At 40.9% G+C, this 13,142-nt stretch overlaps 3 protein-coding genes across 5 annotated transcripts in view; 2 read left to right on the top strand and 1 right to left on the bottom strand.

Annotated features, from left to right (window-relative positions):
• hmces (5-hydroxymethylcytosine binding, ES cell specific) overlaps positions 1-436 on the bottom strand; it is a 3,782-nt gene extending 3,346 nt beyond the window's left edge. The window contains exon 1 of the mRNA XM_034868403.1: positions 85-436. Coding sequence (XP_034724294.1) covers positions 85-216 — 132 coding nt within the window. The 5' untranslated portion in view covers positions 217-436. The remainder of the gene's footprint in view (positions 1-84) is intronic.
• A 1,162-nt stretch (positions 437-1,598) lies between these two features.
• On the top strand, positions 1,599-7,869 carry LOC117942739 (tubulin monoglycylase TTLL3-like). Of its 2 annotated transcripts, XM_034868367.1 has the most exons (14): positions 1,599-1,712; positions 2,348-2,507; positions 3,416-3,502; positions 3,655-3,758; positions 4,030-4,201; positions 4,301-4,347; positions 4,511-4,639; positions 4,732-4,846; positions 4,978-5,263; positions 5,355-5,503; positions 5,580-5,823; positions 6,715-6,974; positions 7,087-7,262; positions 7,367-7,869. In XM_034868367.1, the coding sequence occupies exons 2-14, from the start codon at positions 2,408-2,410 to the stop codon at positions 7,865-7,867; spliced, it is 2,370 nt and encodes a 789-aa protein (XP_034724258.1). In that variant the 5' UTR covers positions 1,599-1,712; positions 2,348-2,407; the 3' UTR covers positions 7,868-7,869. The 2 variants fall into 2 exon arrangements, with proteins under 2 accessions (XP_034724258.1, XP_034724257.1); XM_034868366.1 differs by having other exon boundaries at positions 4,030-4,347.
• Positions 7,870-8,769: 900 nt separating this feature from the next.
• Positions 8,770-13,142, top strand: part of LOC117942748 (cytochrome b-c1 complex subunit 1, mitochondrial) — a 7,367-nt gene continuing 2,994 nt past the window's right edge. The window contains exons 1-5 of one of the 2 annotated variants that reach the window (XM_034868381.1): positions 8,770-9,039; positions 10,169-10,309; positions 10,990-11,076; positions 12,322-12,451; positions 12,597-12,795. In XM_034868381.1, coding sequence (XP_034724272.1) covers positions 8,977-9,039; positions 10,169-10,309; positions 10,990-11,076; positions 12,322-12,451; positions 12,597-12,795 — 620 coding nt within the window. In that variant the 5' untranslated portion in view covers positions 8,770-8,976. Of the gene's footprint in view, positions 9,040-10,162; positions 10,310-10,989; positions 11,077-12,321; positions 12,452-12,596; positions 12,796-13,142 lie in introns of both variants that reach the window. The other variant, XM_034868380.1, reaches the window with a different exon arrangement.

Raw genomic sequence — 13,142 nt, 5'->3', positions numbered from 1 at the left:
TAAAAGAGCGCACAACAAATTAAGTGTCGGCTGATTTGACCACGGAGATCCGAGTGTCGGCTGGCTTGACCGCAGTCTCTTGTTGTAAGAGGGTTGGTATTTGTCAGCATCTCCATCCCTCCAGCGGGGCTGTCTACGTTGCCCTCCTCGGTTTTTGTAGGTGCAGGCTCGGCTCACTTCGTCAGAAGCAAGAGTACACGCAGTTCTTCCACACATTATGCGAAAACCTTCCGAGCTACCAGAGAAAGAGGTACAACCATAGACTGTATATTACAGTCAATGGGTTCAAAAAATATTGAGCTTGCTAAGTAAATTAACAATTCTTCGGTGTTAGCATGTTAGCTTGACTTAATTTTAGGAAACAATACTGTTGTTCACTGGCTGTTACGTTTACGTTGAGGCACCGTTTAAAAACGTTGCCCGGCTTACCTGTAAAATATATAATATCGTTAAGATGCCCTAATTATATTATGTTATGAGCGTGTACATGTCCGTGTACATGCGTGTCTGTGTTATAGACTGTTACTTAAACTAGCTAGCTAACGCTAGGTGTGTTTGTTTTGAATCATGGGCTTGAGGAGGGATTAGCCCGCCTGGTTATCCGGAAAGTCTCGCGAGATGGATAAGGTTAGTCGGTCAGCGAAGAGAGTCTCGTAGGAGAGCAAGATGACGTCAAAAAAACAAAACCGATAAATATTCAAAATACAAACAAAAAGAACATGAACATTTGGAACAAGGCTTAGCTTTTCCTTATTAGTAAGTAGCATAAATATACTCTTCTAATTATCCTAATTGCTAAATATACATACATCGACACTTTCTCTAGATTTTGTAAATATGGAAATATGTTTGTTGTTGTGAAATATCCATAAGATTTTGGTTAGATTTGGAGTCATACTGTTTTGAAGTCACTAAACCTGTGTACTTTTTTAACCTTATAGATATTATCTGTTTATATAGTAATCCAGATACTGTCGCTCTTAGCCTACATTTCTAATATGGCAAATTTTATATTCACAAACAGAAAATGTATAATTCATTACCTAATAGCCTATCTAGACCTCTTCTTATGGAAATGAATTACAAACTGAGTCACAGTTTGTTAAACAACTAAAAAGAAAGAGCTCCCCCGAATCCTCTGATTAAATATGATTTTATTTGTGTATGAATGTTGTTTTATTTATTTTTATATAATCTGCCTTTAATATTCTAGCCTAATGTCATAAATTATATATTTTGTGTATAATTATTTTTTATCTATGTTACCATATTGTATATTGCATTTAATAAAACAAAAAGAACCCGTATTTAATAATTCCACAATATATGACTAATCTTACGTAACAAATACGTAATTCGTTCTTTAACACCCCATTGAAAGTAAGAAGACTGCAATGTGCAATTGAGTCATTTAAATTTTAAGTAGCCTTACAGCTGAAAGAAACAAAATGGTATGCCATACAATAGTAACGTTAGGATAAACGAATGAATGTTTCCACTGAAAATGTTATGGTAAAATACGTCAAACTAAAAGCCACTGCCATGTATACTGAAACGCTAGCTAAATGTCAAGGTTCTCTATCGTTGAAAATTCGCCATCCGGTTGTGTTCTTCTGGAGCTATCCAACGGTTGCCGTGGAAACAATAAACAGGTCGACAGTCGGGCGCACCGTGCACCGGAGTTAGCTAGCTAGCTAATACACCATGGACTTCGGGTAAGAGGAACACACTAACCTAGACCACGAGGTCGAAGCTTTGCGTAAAATGATAAAGGCGTTGGTAGCTACTTTGCCAATAAGTTTAAAAAAGATTGTGGCAATGAGAAGGTTTTAACTGTGATGTTAGTTATTAAAGTTAGTTAAACACAGCAACGACTTCGAATCTGTGGTGGTTTTATTGCAAGTAGCTATTAACACAAATTATTATCTGAATAAAATCATATAAATATAAGAGCACATACGTTTGTGTGTCCTGTAAGGTACATAGTCTGATTTTTAGTTATTTCTGTGTAAAATAGATTACAGTATGATTTTAATTTGCATTGTTGTTGTTGGGATTTTTTATCTGGTTTCCGGCCCCTGTTCAAAAGGAACTGAATGAAATCTGGCTAGTATCACGCCCTACCTGGAGTGTTAGGTACAAACCAGACAGGTGTGGCCAAGCTGTCTCCTGTATAGCCATTTTACACACTTTGTAGTCCAGTGCACTTGGAGAGAATCTGATTTACAAGACCAGTAGCCAAATATGCACCTTTAGAGTTTTCATCACTGTGTACACATTATTTGTCTAACATTTGACACTCCTTTACGCTGTAAGATTGTTTCTCCAAAAATTCTGTGTGGCTGTGTACTCTGCAACCGTCTGACCACACCGTGAAGCAGAGCCAAAGAAAGGGCTCCTGTCAAGAATGAGAGCTGATGTTAATATGGAGGCCACCAGGTCCAAACAGTCTGTCCAGCTGGGGCACCAGACTACTGAGAGACGCTGCACACCATGCCCAGACAGCGGTGAGTGACAGACAGCAACAAATGAAAACACTGTTCCCATCTGAACATGGACCTAAGGACCAGACAAATAATAGTGGAGATGTGTTTTCTTCAAATATTAATCAAAGGGTGGCCCCATCACCATAATTCATAACCGAGGATGGTAGCCATCTACTACTTCCAAACTGATTCATAAGTCTTGTAGCAATAAAACAGGCCTATATTCCAACTGTAACTTTGTCATTTTATGACTTCACATTGTCAAAAAGTTACAGATTAGTTACAGACATTGCAGAACTTGCTCCTGAGGGACCCATTTCTAAACTGAAACTTAACTTCTGTATTATTTCACAGCTTCAAAAGAACTACATTCATAGAGTGGGCTTATAGATCATGAATGCTAAATTAATCATGAGGGCGCATTAAGGACAAGTGACCAAATGTTTGAACTCAGAGGCTACTTATTAAAGTTTTATGGCTTTGCTATTTTTGGCTCCAAGCTGAATATGTTAGGCCTTATTCTTTAGTTACAATGTCTTTGAACTTTCCATCACAATGGTATAGGTACCGTGTATGCTTATTACATCTATGTGCGGTCAGGTTATACTGGGTTTTATGCATTTAGGCATATAAATGCATATAGAATGTTGGCTTGTATCTAATTCAGCAAATATGTAGTCATTTTGTTTTGATAAATTACAGTTGCAATTAATGCTATGTTGCAAAAAACTGTATACAGGTGTTTGTATATATGCCCCTGTCTCCTTCTTCATGGCACTCAACTACTATATATTGGCATTTTATACCACTGAAGAAGGATTTTCCATTCATGTTATGGCCTTCTGGCTCCCTTTGCAAATGTATTGACATAAGCCATTGTACCAAAATAATATATACTGTGTACTGTAACAATCCTACTGTTACTGCAGGGGAAGCAGGAGGCTCATCCAAGGATCAGAAGGTCACAGCTGTGGTCCAGCAATGCAACCAAGATGAAGGCAAAAGCCCGCAAACAAGTAGGTTTACCCTGCAGGTTGACAACCAACATAATGAATGAGTTACGTTAGTATAGTACTCCTCATACTGCATAAACAGTATCATCTCTGACTAGCTTGATAGACAAATAACAGTATAATTTACTCATCAGAGGTTTTGATTTGTGTATCAGGTACACCTCCTGAGGGTAAAGTTCGCCACAGTTTTGTCAGATTACCTGCTCTTAACCCAGAAAGAGTGAAGACAGCCAAAGCTCTTGTGGACAAAGCTGTCAAGGCGAGTTTAAATTACTGGATGTGTAGGTTATATCCACATATTCTGGCGGATTTCACTCTGTTTGGTCGGAAGTCTTTTTTCAAACTCTTTCTTTGTCTTAGAAATTTTAAACTCCGGTCGATTCATGAGGACTATGGTTCACTTGCTCCTTAGATCTTGCAGAGATCTGCGAGACTAGAGGATGTATACAAAACATTTATGCTGTCATATACATTTCTGATTGTTCTACAAAGTTGTACGTTAGTTAGATGTCTGCTTTCATTCCTCCCAGATGCGTAAGGTCTTTTATGTCCAGGGCCCTTACCCTGTCATCAGGGCAGCATTGAGGTCCAGAGGCTGGGTAGAGCAGCGTGTGCACCCCCCAAACCACCATGCTCACCAGCGCCACAGCGATGAGGGCAGAGCCAGCTCTAATGATGCTGGTGACAGTGATGACGACGACGGTGATTCAGATGAAAGTATGACTGTTTCAGAAATGCTATTACTGGGTGTGGATATCTATCTATATCCCAGCATTAATTTACAATACTTATTTTTCTCAGACAGCGTCCAGAAAGAGCAGGATCCAGATGGACTATATAATCTCATGGTAAAAATACCTTTTTTTGTGTTGTAGGTCAACATAAGGGGATCTTTAACATGCAAGGGGGGCACAGAAAGTGACAGTTTGCTGCTTATCTTGTTAAAACATTGAGGTTTTTTTAATGGAAAATGCAACAGATACCGCTCTCATCCTTTCCCCACTCATACAGTCTCGACTGGTGCGGAATGAAATGGTTTATTTCTATTGGACAAACCGTAGAGACGCCATCAACAACAACAGCTTGCAAAAAGAACAGATCACCAATCATTTTGCAAAAGCAGGCAGCTTCACCACCAAGGTACATTCATATGCAATTATTTCTTACAACAACAACAAAAATTCAATGATCTTTTGTCACGCGCACCATCAATATTTGTCTTTTCTTTTCAGGTGGGGTTGTGTGTGAACCTTAGGAACCTGCACTGGTTTGACTCAGCTGACCCAGACACCTTCTTCCCTCGCTGTTACAGACTAGGAGCAGAGGATGAGAAGCACGCTTTTATTGGTCAGAACTGACTTTACGACCCTTCAAAATAACTTACACATATCACTTTTTAGTATATTTCCAGCATCCTTCTACTGTACTCTTACTCATAGAGAAAGCTTAGAATAATTGCCTCTCTTTCTTTTGTGTAGAGGACTACAAGAGGACTGCCTGCTCCAGTTTTTTGAAGTACATTGTGGAGAGGGAGCAGGTTGTTCAGGGAGAGGGAACGAGCCACAACCTTCAGGAGAGAAAACTAGGCAAACGGCACTCTAGACCAGTAGTCCTTTCCAAAATGGTTAAGAGCGCACTCAAAATGTGCCACGAGTTTCTTGAGAGTCTGCAGCATAATGACATAGACATGAACTTGGAGACACCACAAACACTTACAAAGGAGGAGTGGGCAGAGTTTATCAACAGTTACTACCTTGTTGTTCAGTGAGTACTGTTTGTGCGTATGTGAGATAAAAGGAAACCAAAGTGCTCTTCAGTGTGTCACTACAGTCCCTCCTTCTCTGTTTCCACTCAGTGGAGGAGCAGAGATCGAGAACAGTGATCATTTTGTGACCTGCTGCAAAGCCATGTTACAGAGGCTGGCGGAGGTCAGTCCACAACTGCACATAGATGGCATACACAACATCTGGATCATCAAACCTGGAGCTAAGTCCAGGGGAAGAGGTGAGGGGTCAGACACTATCAAAGAGTTCCAAATATCTAACAATGTCCTGGCTGACCTGCCACACCTGCCTTCTAGGTATCAAATGCACCAGGCGTTTGGATCAGATCCTCAGGCTGGTTGACGGTAATCCAACTCTAATCAAAGAAAGCAAGTGGGTGGTGCAGAAGTACCTGGAGCGCCCCTTGCTGATCTATGGCACCAAATTTGACGTGCGGCAGTGGTTCCTGGTCACCGACTGGAACCCCCTGACTGTGTGGTTCTATAAAAAGTGCTATTTGCGCTTCTCTACGCAGCCTTACTCGCTAGATACGCTGGATAGGTAAGACGGTGATTTTTAAAAGTTGTTTTTATTTGGGGCATTTTAGGTCTTTATTTGATAGGACAGATGAAGACATGAAAGGGGAGAAAGAGAGGGAATGACATGCAACAAAGGGCCGCAGGTCAGAGTCAAACCCGCGCCCACTGCATCGAGGGGTAAACCGTCTACCAGGTGAGTCACCCATGTTCCCGACAGGAATATTTCTAAAAAGATCGTGGAGAGGGGCGGTAAGGAAGAAGCAGATGTGAAACCAGATGAACATTAAATTTAAAAGGGAATTGCGACAAAGTGCAGAGTAAGGGAAAGGCAACACAGGTTATGGTTATGCTTTATGGTTATGGTCATTTTTGGCAGGAGATCTGATTTTATGTGGCATTAAAATAGATGTTATCCTGTGGGTATATTAGCAACTTTCAAATCAACGCCAAACTGCAAACTGGCTCAAAGGTACCTGCCCACTTATTATATAGTATATACAAGAGTTCTTCTACCGCCACCAAAGTCGCACAAATTATAAGCAACAAACTAGAAATATGCCAAGTCAACACTGTAAAAAAAGAACTTCTATAAAAACTTTTCCTACTCACCCCTTCTCTACTTTCTTGCCGTTTATTTCTCTTACCTGGTAGAATTATAGCAATCATGCATGTCTGATTATTTCCATAATTTATTTAAAAATTCATTGTCAGATTTTTTATTTATTTTTATTTTTTATACCTGTTACGAAATATGTCTTGGTCTGATCACATGGTAAATACCGTTGTCAAAGAAAAGATAGTTTGAAAGCAAACTGCAGAGTCATCATGTCTCATTATACTTCTCTCCACTCCTTATCAACCATTTTTATTAAATTCTCTTTCCAATCTTGGCCTCTCTACCCCATCTTTGCAGCTCTGTCCACCTGTGCAATAACTCCATCCAGAAGCACCTGAGACCCTCCCAACAGCGTCATCGTGGTATCCCAGCAGACAATATGTGGTCGGATGACCAGTTCAGGACCTTTCTGTCCAGCCAGGGCCAAGAAGCCCAGTGGCAAACAGTAGTAGTCCCCGGGATGAAAAAAGCTGTGATCCACGCATTACAGACAACACAGGATCTGATGGAGTCACGCAAAAACACATTTGAGCTCTATGGTGCTGACTTTATGTTTGGTAGGAAATCTCTGTAACATGGCAATACCTTTTAATATTTTTATGTGTTTTTACTATGAAAACAGACGGAATGATCACCACTTCTTTCTTCCTTCTTCTTTCTTTTTCTTAGGTCATGACCTGCGTCCATGGCTGTTAGAACTTAATGCCAGTCCCACTATGGCTCCCTCCACGGCTGTGACAGCCCGCCTCTGTACCGCTGTGCAGGAAGACACATTACGAGTTGTCCTGGACTGGCGAGCAGACCGCACTGCAAACACTGGAGACTTTCAGCTCATATATAGACAGGTAAGAAAGAGTTATCCAGCCCTCTTCAGGTTGTAGTGTACATTAAAGTGGCTCCAATGTTGAGATTGATATACATTACTTAAGATGTCATTTTTGGTCTCTAGGCAGCAATTGATGTGCCACAGTATGTAGGAGTCAACCTGCTTGTTGAGGGCTTCAAGGTCAAGTGTCCCTGCCCACTTCCTCCACTGAGGTCCTCCAACTGTTCAACACCGAAACGCCGCCGTCCTGTCAAAGAGAAGGAACCCGCAGGAGAAAAAGTAAAGCCTCTGCCTAAGATGTTGTTGAAGAGTGCAGAGACTCAGGTCCAAAACATCAGCAGTGGGGTTCTGCCACCTTCTCCTCTTCCTCCTGAGCTGCCTGGGCCCTTCCCTATTGAAACTTTCACAATTCACCTGCCATTGACTGTGAAGTCCATCCACGTGCCTATTAGTGGCCAGTCTCACTCTGTACTTTTGTGGAAGAGGAGACCAGAAGTATCAAAAGTCTGCTCAGAGAAAGACCAACCCCGTACCATAGAGAAGCACCAAGGCCCTTCATTGTCTTTGGAGATTAATGTTCCAAAACAGTCCAGACAAGCAACCACCAGCACCTTGAGTGCCTAAAAGACTTTCAAAAGAAGGTTTGTTAACCAAATCATCCATCATCCTTCAGCTTGAACTTCCTTTTTGCAGTTTTTTTTGGCCTACATTCTAATAAAGTTACATTTATTAATAATGCTATGTCTTGTTTTCACTCACTAGTTTCTATAATGTTACTCACACAAGAAGCCCCTGTGTTTTTATTTTGGATATTCCACAGCAGGTTGGCAAGAATTTGTACAGGGATTATTTTTTGAATAGAATGTATTTTCATTACATGTTCACAACAAAGTGTGCGGATTATCCAGAGTAATAGGAAACTGTTTCAATAATTCCTAAATGCTATTGTTAATGTTATGAGCATCAGAAACAAATTCCCTTCAACTCAGTTGTACAGTGGTAGAGTAAAAAAAATCTAGGCTAATACAAAAAAAACCTAATGACTTAATACCATCAGGGATAAGTAAGACAATGTTTATATTTGGTGGACCAACCCTTCATTACAGAAAATTGCTTGAGTCAACCATGATGCTAAACTCCTTATTTGACAACTTGAGCTAATACGAATAAGGAAAATAAAAAGCCTATGCAAAATGTGTTACAGCACTAGGGTGCTCTATACCTACGGTTTTACCATCTGCATTCAAAAAAAGAAAGATTTTTTTTGAAGCAGCTGTCCGTAGGCCTATGTGGGCCTACACTGAAATTGTTTTCACCATAGGGCAAGTCACCAGGTTATTTAAATTTTTATTTAGAAAACGACTGTTTGTGACAAATAAAGTAGGCAAACGTTATCCCATCAGTTAAGGGAAAAGGGGATTATTCTCTATAGTAGACAGATAAGAAAAGATGTGAGGGCCGAAGTTCACAGTACGAAAGTTAAATTAGTGAAATTGCATTGCTAACCACCTTACATAAGTAACCCAACTAAAAGGAAGAAAAACAAAAGGTTTGGCAAAGGAGTATTTCAAGCCCGACACACTGAACTAGCAAAGTGACCCTTAATAACACATAATGAACAGTTGGTGGCGATAATACCCAATTGAAGAGGTTATACACATATTATGTAACGTCGAAGAAGAAGCGATACGCGACACCAGCACCAGCCGAGACTTCTATCTCCATACTGAGAAATGGCGGCGTCCGTTTGCCGAGTTGGAAGTACCGTGGGTCGAGCCCTCGCCAAAACCCGCAGTGTAAGTACAAAATTAAAGGTTTAGCAGACACATATTTTTCAATATGAAATGTCTAAGCGGTAAACCGGTACTGTGCTTGTTTTGGCGTAACGCTGAAAGTAATCGAAAAAGTTTAATTAGCCCCCTAAATTAACAGGCTAACTGATAGCTAACTAGCTAGCTAGTTGTCCGCACAACGGAAACGGGAAGGGGTTAGCTTAACGGTTAGCATTAGTTAGCTAGTAGTGAATGCAAGGTCAACTGTCAAATAAGACAGTACGTATGGTAAACAACCACTTTGTGCGTAACGTCCAGTTTATACACTTGTTGTTTCGTCGTTTTCGGTCTTTTAACAAGGTCAGCACAGCAGCTGTAGCTAAAAGTACTGATTGTTACGTGTCCTCCGCAGTCCTCATACCGCAGCTAACTTTAAGCTTTAAGGCTAGCAGCGTTAGCATAATGACTTTGGAAAGGCATATGCTGAAAGTAACAACCCTGTGCTTGTTTTGATCGTCAGAATGTTTGATTGTTAAAAAAAGAACGTTACTAGTATAATCTGCCAAACAATAAATTAACAACTGAAAAAAATGACACTGCTTTTAGATTATTATTTTTTGTTGTGAAACGGTGTTTTTGGTCACCTAACGCTAAGCTTTGACTGTGTTTCCAGATTTTATAACAATCCTATTGCATTTCACAAGGTCTTCTTTTATAAATGTATGATAAACAGTCGATGTCATGTTAAATTGTTGTCAGATATCATGCTAAATATTAAATATACTGGTTTAAAAGAAATAGTTAGCTTAGCGATATGACATTTCATTATTTTACATTGTGATTGATTTTAATCTAGACAATCTTACAGTATCACTTCTGAGTAGACCTGACCGCCTAATGATAGTGTTGTTTTGTCTATTTTTAGTCATTGGCAAGTAGCAGGTAGGGGGCAGCGTGTCAATGTCAACTGCTAGCCTTAAGTGTATATTTCTACTCTTGCTTTGTATTTGAACATATCGACAAGAGTCAGTCTAAGGCTTTCAGTACAGTCTGACATGTATACATATGGTTTTTAATGTGTGCAGAAATGCATGTTATGTAAACAGGATTTTTAAATGATTTGTGTTGCCTCTTGGTGTCTCTACCCCTTCAGCCCATTCTGCTGTCTCTGAGGCGTGGACAGGCCTCAGTCAGCTATGCCCAGAGCCTGGTGGGAGCCCCTGAAACTCGTCTCACTACCCTGGACAATGGTTTGAAGGTCGCATCTGAGGAGACTGGACATGCAACATGCACTGTAAGAACACAGTTGTAGGAACCATGTACTGTAGGTTGTTTTAGTTACTACACAACACTTATGGCGTTTTACTACTGTATGGTACCTACTCAACTCACCTCAACTGTACTCGCCTTTTTTTACATTACGATAAAAGTCCCTGATACCTGCTAACAGTTTTTTTATTTATTTATTTTATTAACACTACCTTTAGTCAAGGTTCCAGAAAGTGATGTGAAAACCTGCAGTCTACTGATTGGTCAGAGAGAATCGTCACTAGTCACTGCGTCATCATTGCTAGTGACAGAAGGGGGTTGTCCTCAAAGAAACCAGCCGTGTTTAAATAGTTTAGCGCTTTTTTTTGTTGTTGCTGCCTCCAGCTTCTTTTGAAACAAAAAGTGTCCTCTGGCAATGGCCACCTGCCGAGAATCAAACACACCTTCGAAGTTCTGTTTCCTGCTATGACAACCAGCTCACCTCACTAATGAGGCAGTACTAATCTGCAACGAAAAAAGGAGGACAGGGCACCGCGGTCGAGACAGTTGAGCAGGTACCATTGATGGGGAAAAACGCCGTTACATTCTAGGATAGGAGAAACAAACACGCCGGATGTCAGGCTTTATCCTGGCAATGTACTTCCGTTGCTCCAGACTAGCACTGAATAGACTCAACAATTTCACTGTTATGTGTTGTTGTCTTAGGTTGGACTGTGGATCAGTGCTGGCAGTCGCTATGAGAGTGAGAAGAACAACGGCGCAGGCTTCTTCCTGGAGCACATGGCTTTCAAGGTAGATATTACAGTTTTCCCCCAACATTGACTGCTTTTGGAGGGCGGATGGGCCCCCCAAAATATTAAATATTGCAATATAACAGATCATTTGGACTTGAACAAACAAACTGTTAAGGAAGTCATCCTGTATTTTATTGATTTATTTATATTATTTAATTGATCATTTTTATTTAATTTTGCACCTAACCTTATCAAGATTTCGGTCTTGTAGAGCTAGGAGTATTTCCTCTATGACAGCCAAGATAGATCGAAGCCTGTCCTGGTGTGCTTGTTGGGGGATGCAGCTGTATCAGCAGGAGAGTTGCTAGTACTATGGCCAGGACTAGCTTTCCTCCCATTAGCAGCAGAGCAAGCATTTTAGATTCAGATTAGGTGCATTTAAAGTAGGACTGTAATCTCCCAGTCGATTTATTGGTTGATACGTTCTGGCTCAACCAAAATTCTGAATGGTCGATTTTTTAGCCGTGTTAATTCCATCTGGTGGAAGCACAGTCCGTTATGGTCTATGGGTGGAAAGCACTCATTGCTAATGGAGGTGTTTTTAGAGCATCCCTGTTTCACAGGTAACAGTCTGTCTTTGGAACACCCCCCTTGTTTTAGCCCAACCCACTGGGGAAAGATTGAAGAAAGAACTAGAAAGCCTTGTTTTAGTGCTTTGCTGAATATTTATTTAATTGTGAGTGTTTAATTTACAGTCAGTCCTCTTCGACCATGTCGAAGACATCGCCAGTGTGAAGCCCTTTCCCTTAGTGGCAGCAGAAAAGAGGAGTAAATCTAGCGTGGCCGCAAATGACAGCAGAACACAGTAAAGACTCCCACTTTGCTGCACCATAGTACATTGATCATATCCTCTTCAGGTCTTTGATCTGGTCTCTGTTGAATGCATTTCCCTCCTCATTATACATTTTCAAAGTGGATTTGCCGCAAAGGTTTTAAATCTGCATTGGTAACATCCAAGTTTACTAGTTAGCAGTCTTCTTCTTTCCTGACTTAAGTTGCCGCATAACCATTACCTGTAGATCAGTACAACAGTGTAAAAGCATTGGCAGGGCTGCGTATTGGATCACATGCATGAAAAACTGCTTCATAGTGCTATTAGAGGATAAAAAAGTCCACATTGTAGGTAAGTCTCCGATGGAACCTTGTATTGTGTAAGCTAAATGCACTTGAGGTTTATCTATCTAGTAGTCAAACAATGACATTACACAGTTCTTTCCATTCAACATTTGTTCTTGCCTCCCAGGGAACCAAGAAGCACCCTCAGACAGCCCTGGAGCAGCAAGTGGAGTCAATGGGTGCTCACCTGAGCGCCTATACCTCCAGAGAGCACACTGCATACTACATGAAGACCCTTGCAAAAGACCTGCCCAAAGGTGAGATGACCTCCTTACAAGCAGTGAAATATACAGATCATCCCCTTTATTTTAGAATATTTTGATTTCAGATACTTTAAAAGAAGAGCACAACATATGCACACCCCCTCTTAAGTTGTGAACAATCAATGTTCTGTTTTCACAGCCGTGGAGCTGCTGTCGGAGGTGGTGCAGAGCTGCTCGCTGAACGAGGCAGATATAGAGCAGCAGAGGGGTGTGGTGCTGCGTGAGCTAGAGGAAGTCGAGGGTAACCTGCAGGAAGTTTGCCTTGACCTGCTGCATGCCACAGCCTTCCAGGGCACTGCTCTAGGGCACAGTGTGCTGGGACCCTCCAACAATGCCAGGCAAGAGGAACTGTACATTTGCATAATCACACATGCGCACACAGGGGCTGGGTGATATATCATTATTTTACCTTATATCAACTCGGCGATAAAACAACACAGGAAAAACAGTTGTTAGTGGAGGTAACTAACTTCAGTTCTATGAGTAACGGCGTGCGAGACGTTGTCCGCTAAACCTGGGCATGAGATCAAGGTCAAAGTACTTTTATTGGTCTCCCTAAGGAGAAATTTGTTTTGGACATTGAGTAACTTACTTTGCTGCAAGAGTTAAGATGTGACCCATGGCCACGTTATCATAGTTCATAAAAATGTAGCACGGTGGTGATGTAGACATTACATACACAAGA

Source organism: Etheostoma cragini, chromosome 4, assembly GCF_013103735.1.
Source record: "Etheostoma cragini isolate CJK2018 chromosome 4, CSU_Ecrag_1.0, whole genome shotgun sequence".
In the NCBI taxonomy this organism is placed as follows: Eukaryota; Metazoa; Chordata; class Actinopteri; order Perciformes; family Percidae; genus Etheostoma; species Etheostoma cragini.
Note: the sequence above shows the minus strand (reverse complement) of the source record. Positions and strands in the feature narration are given on the sequence as shown.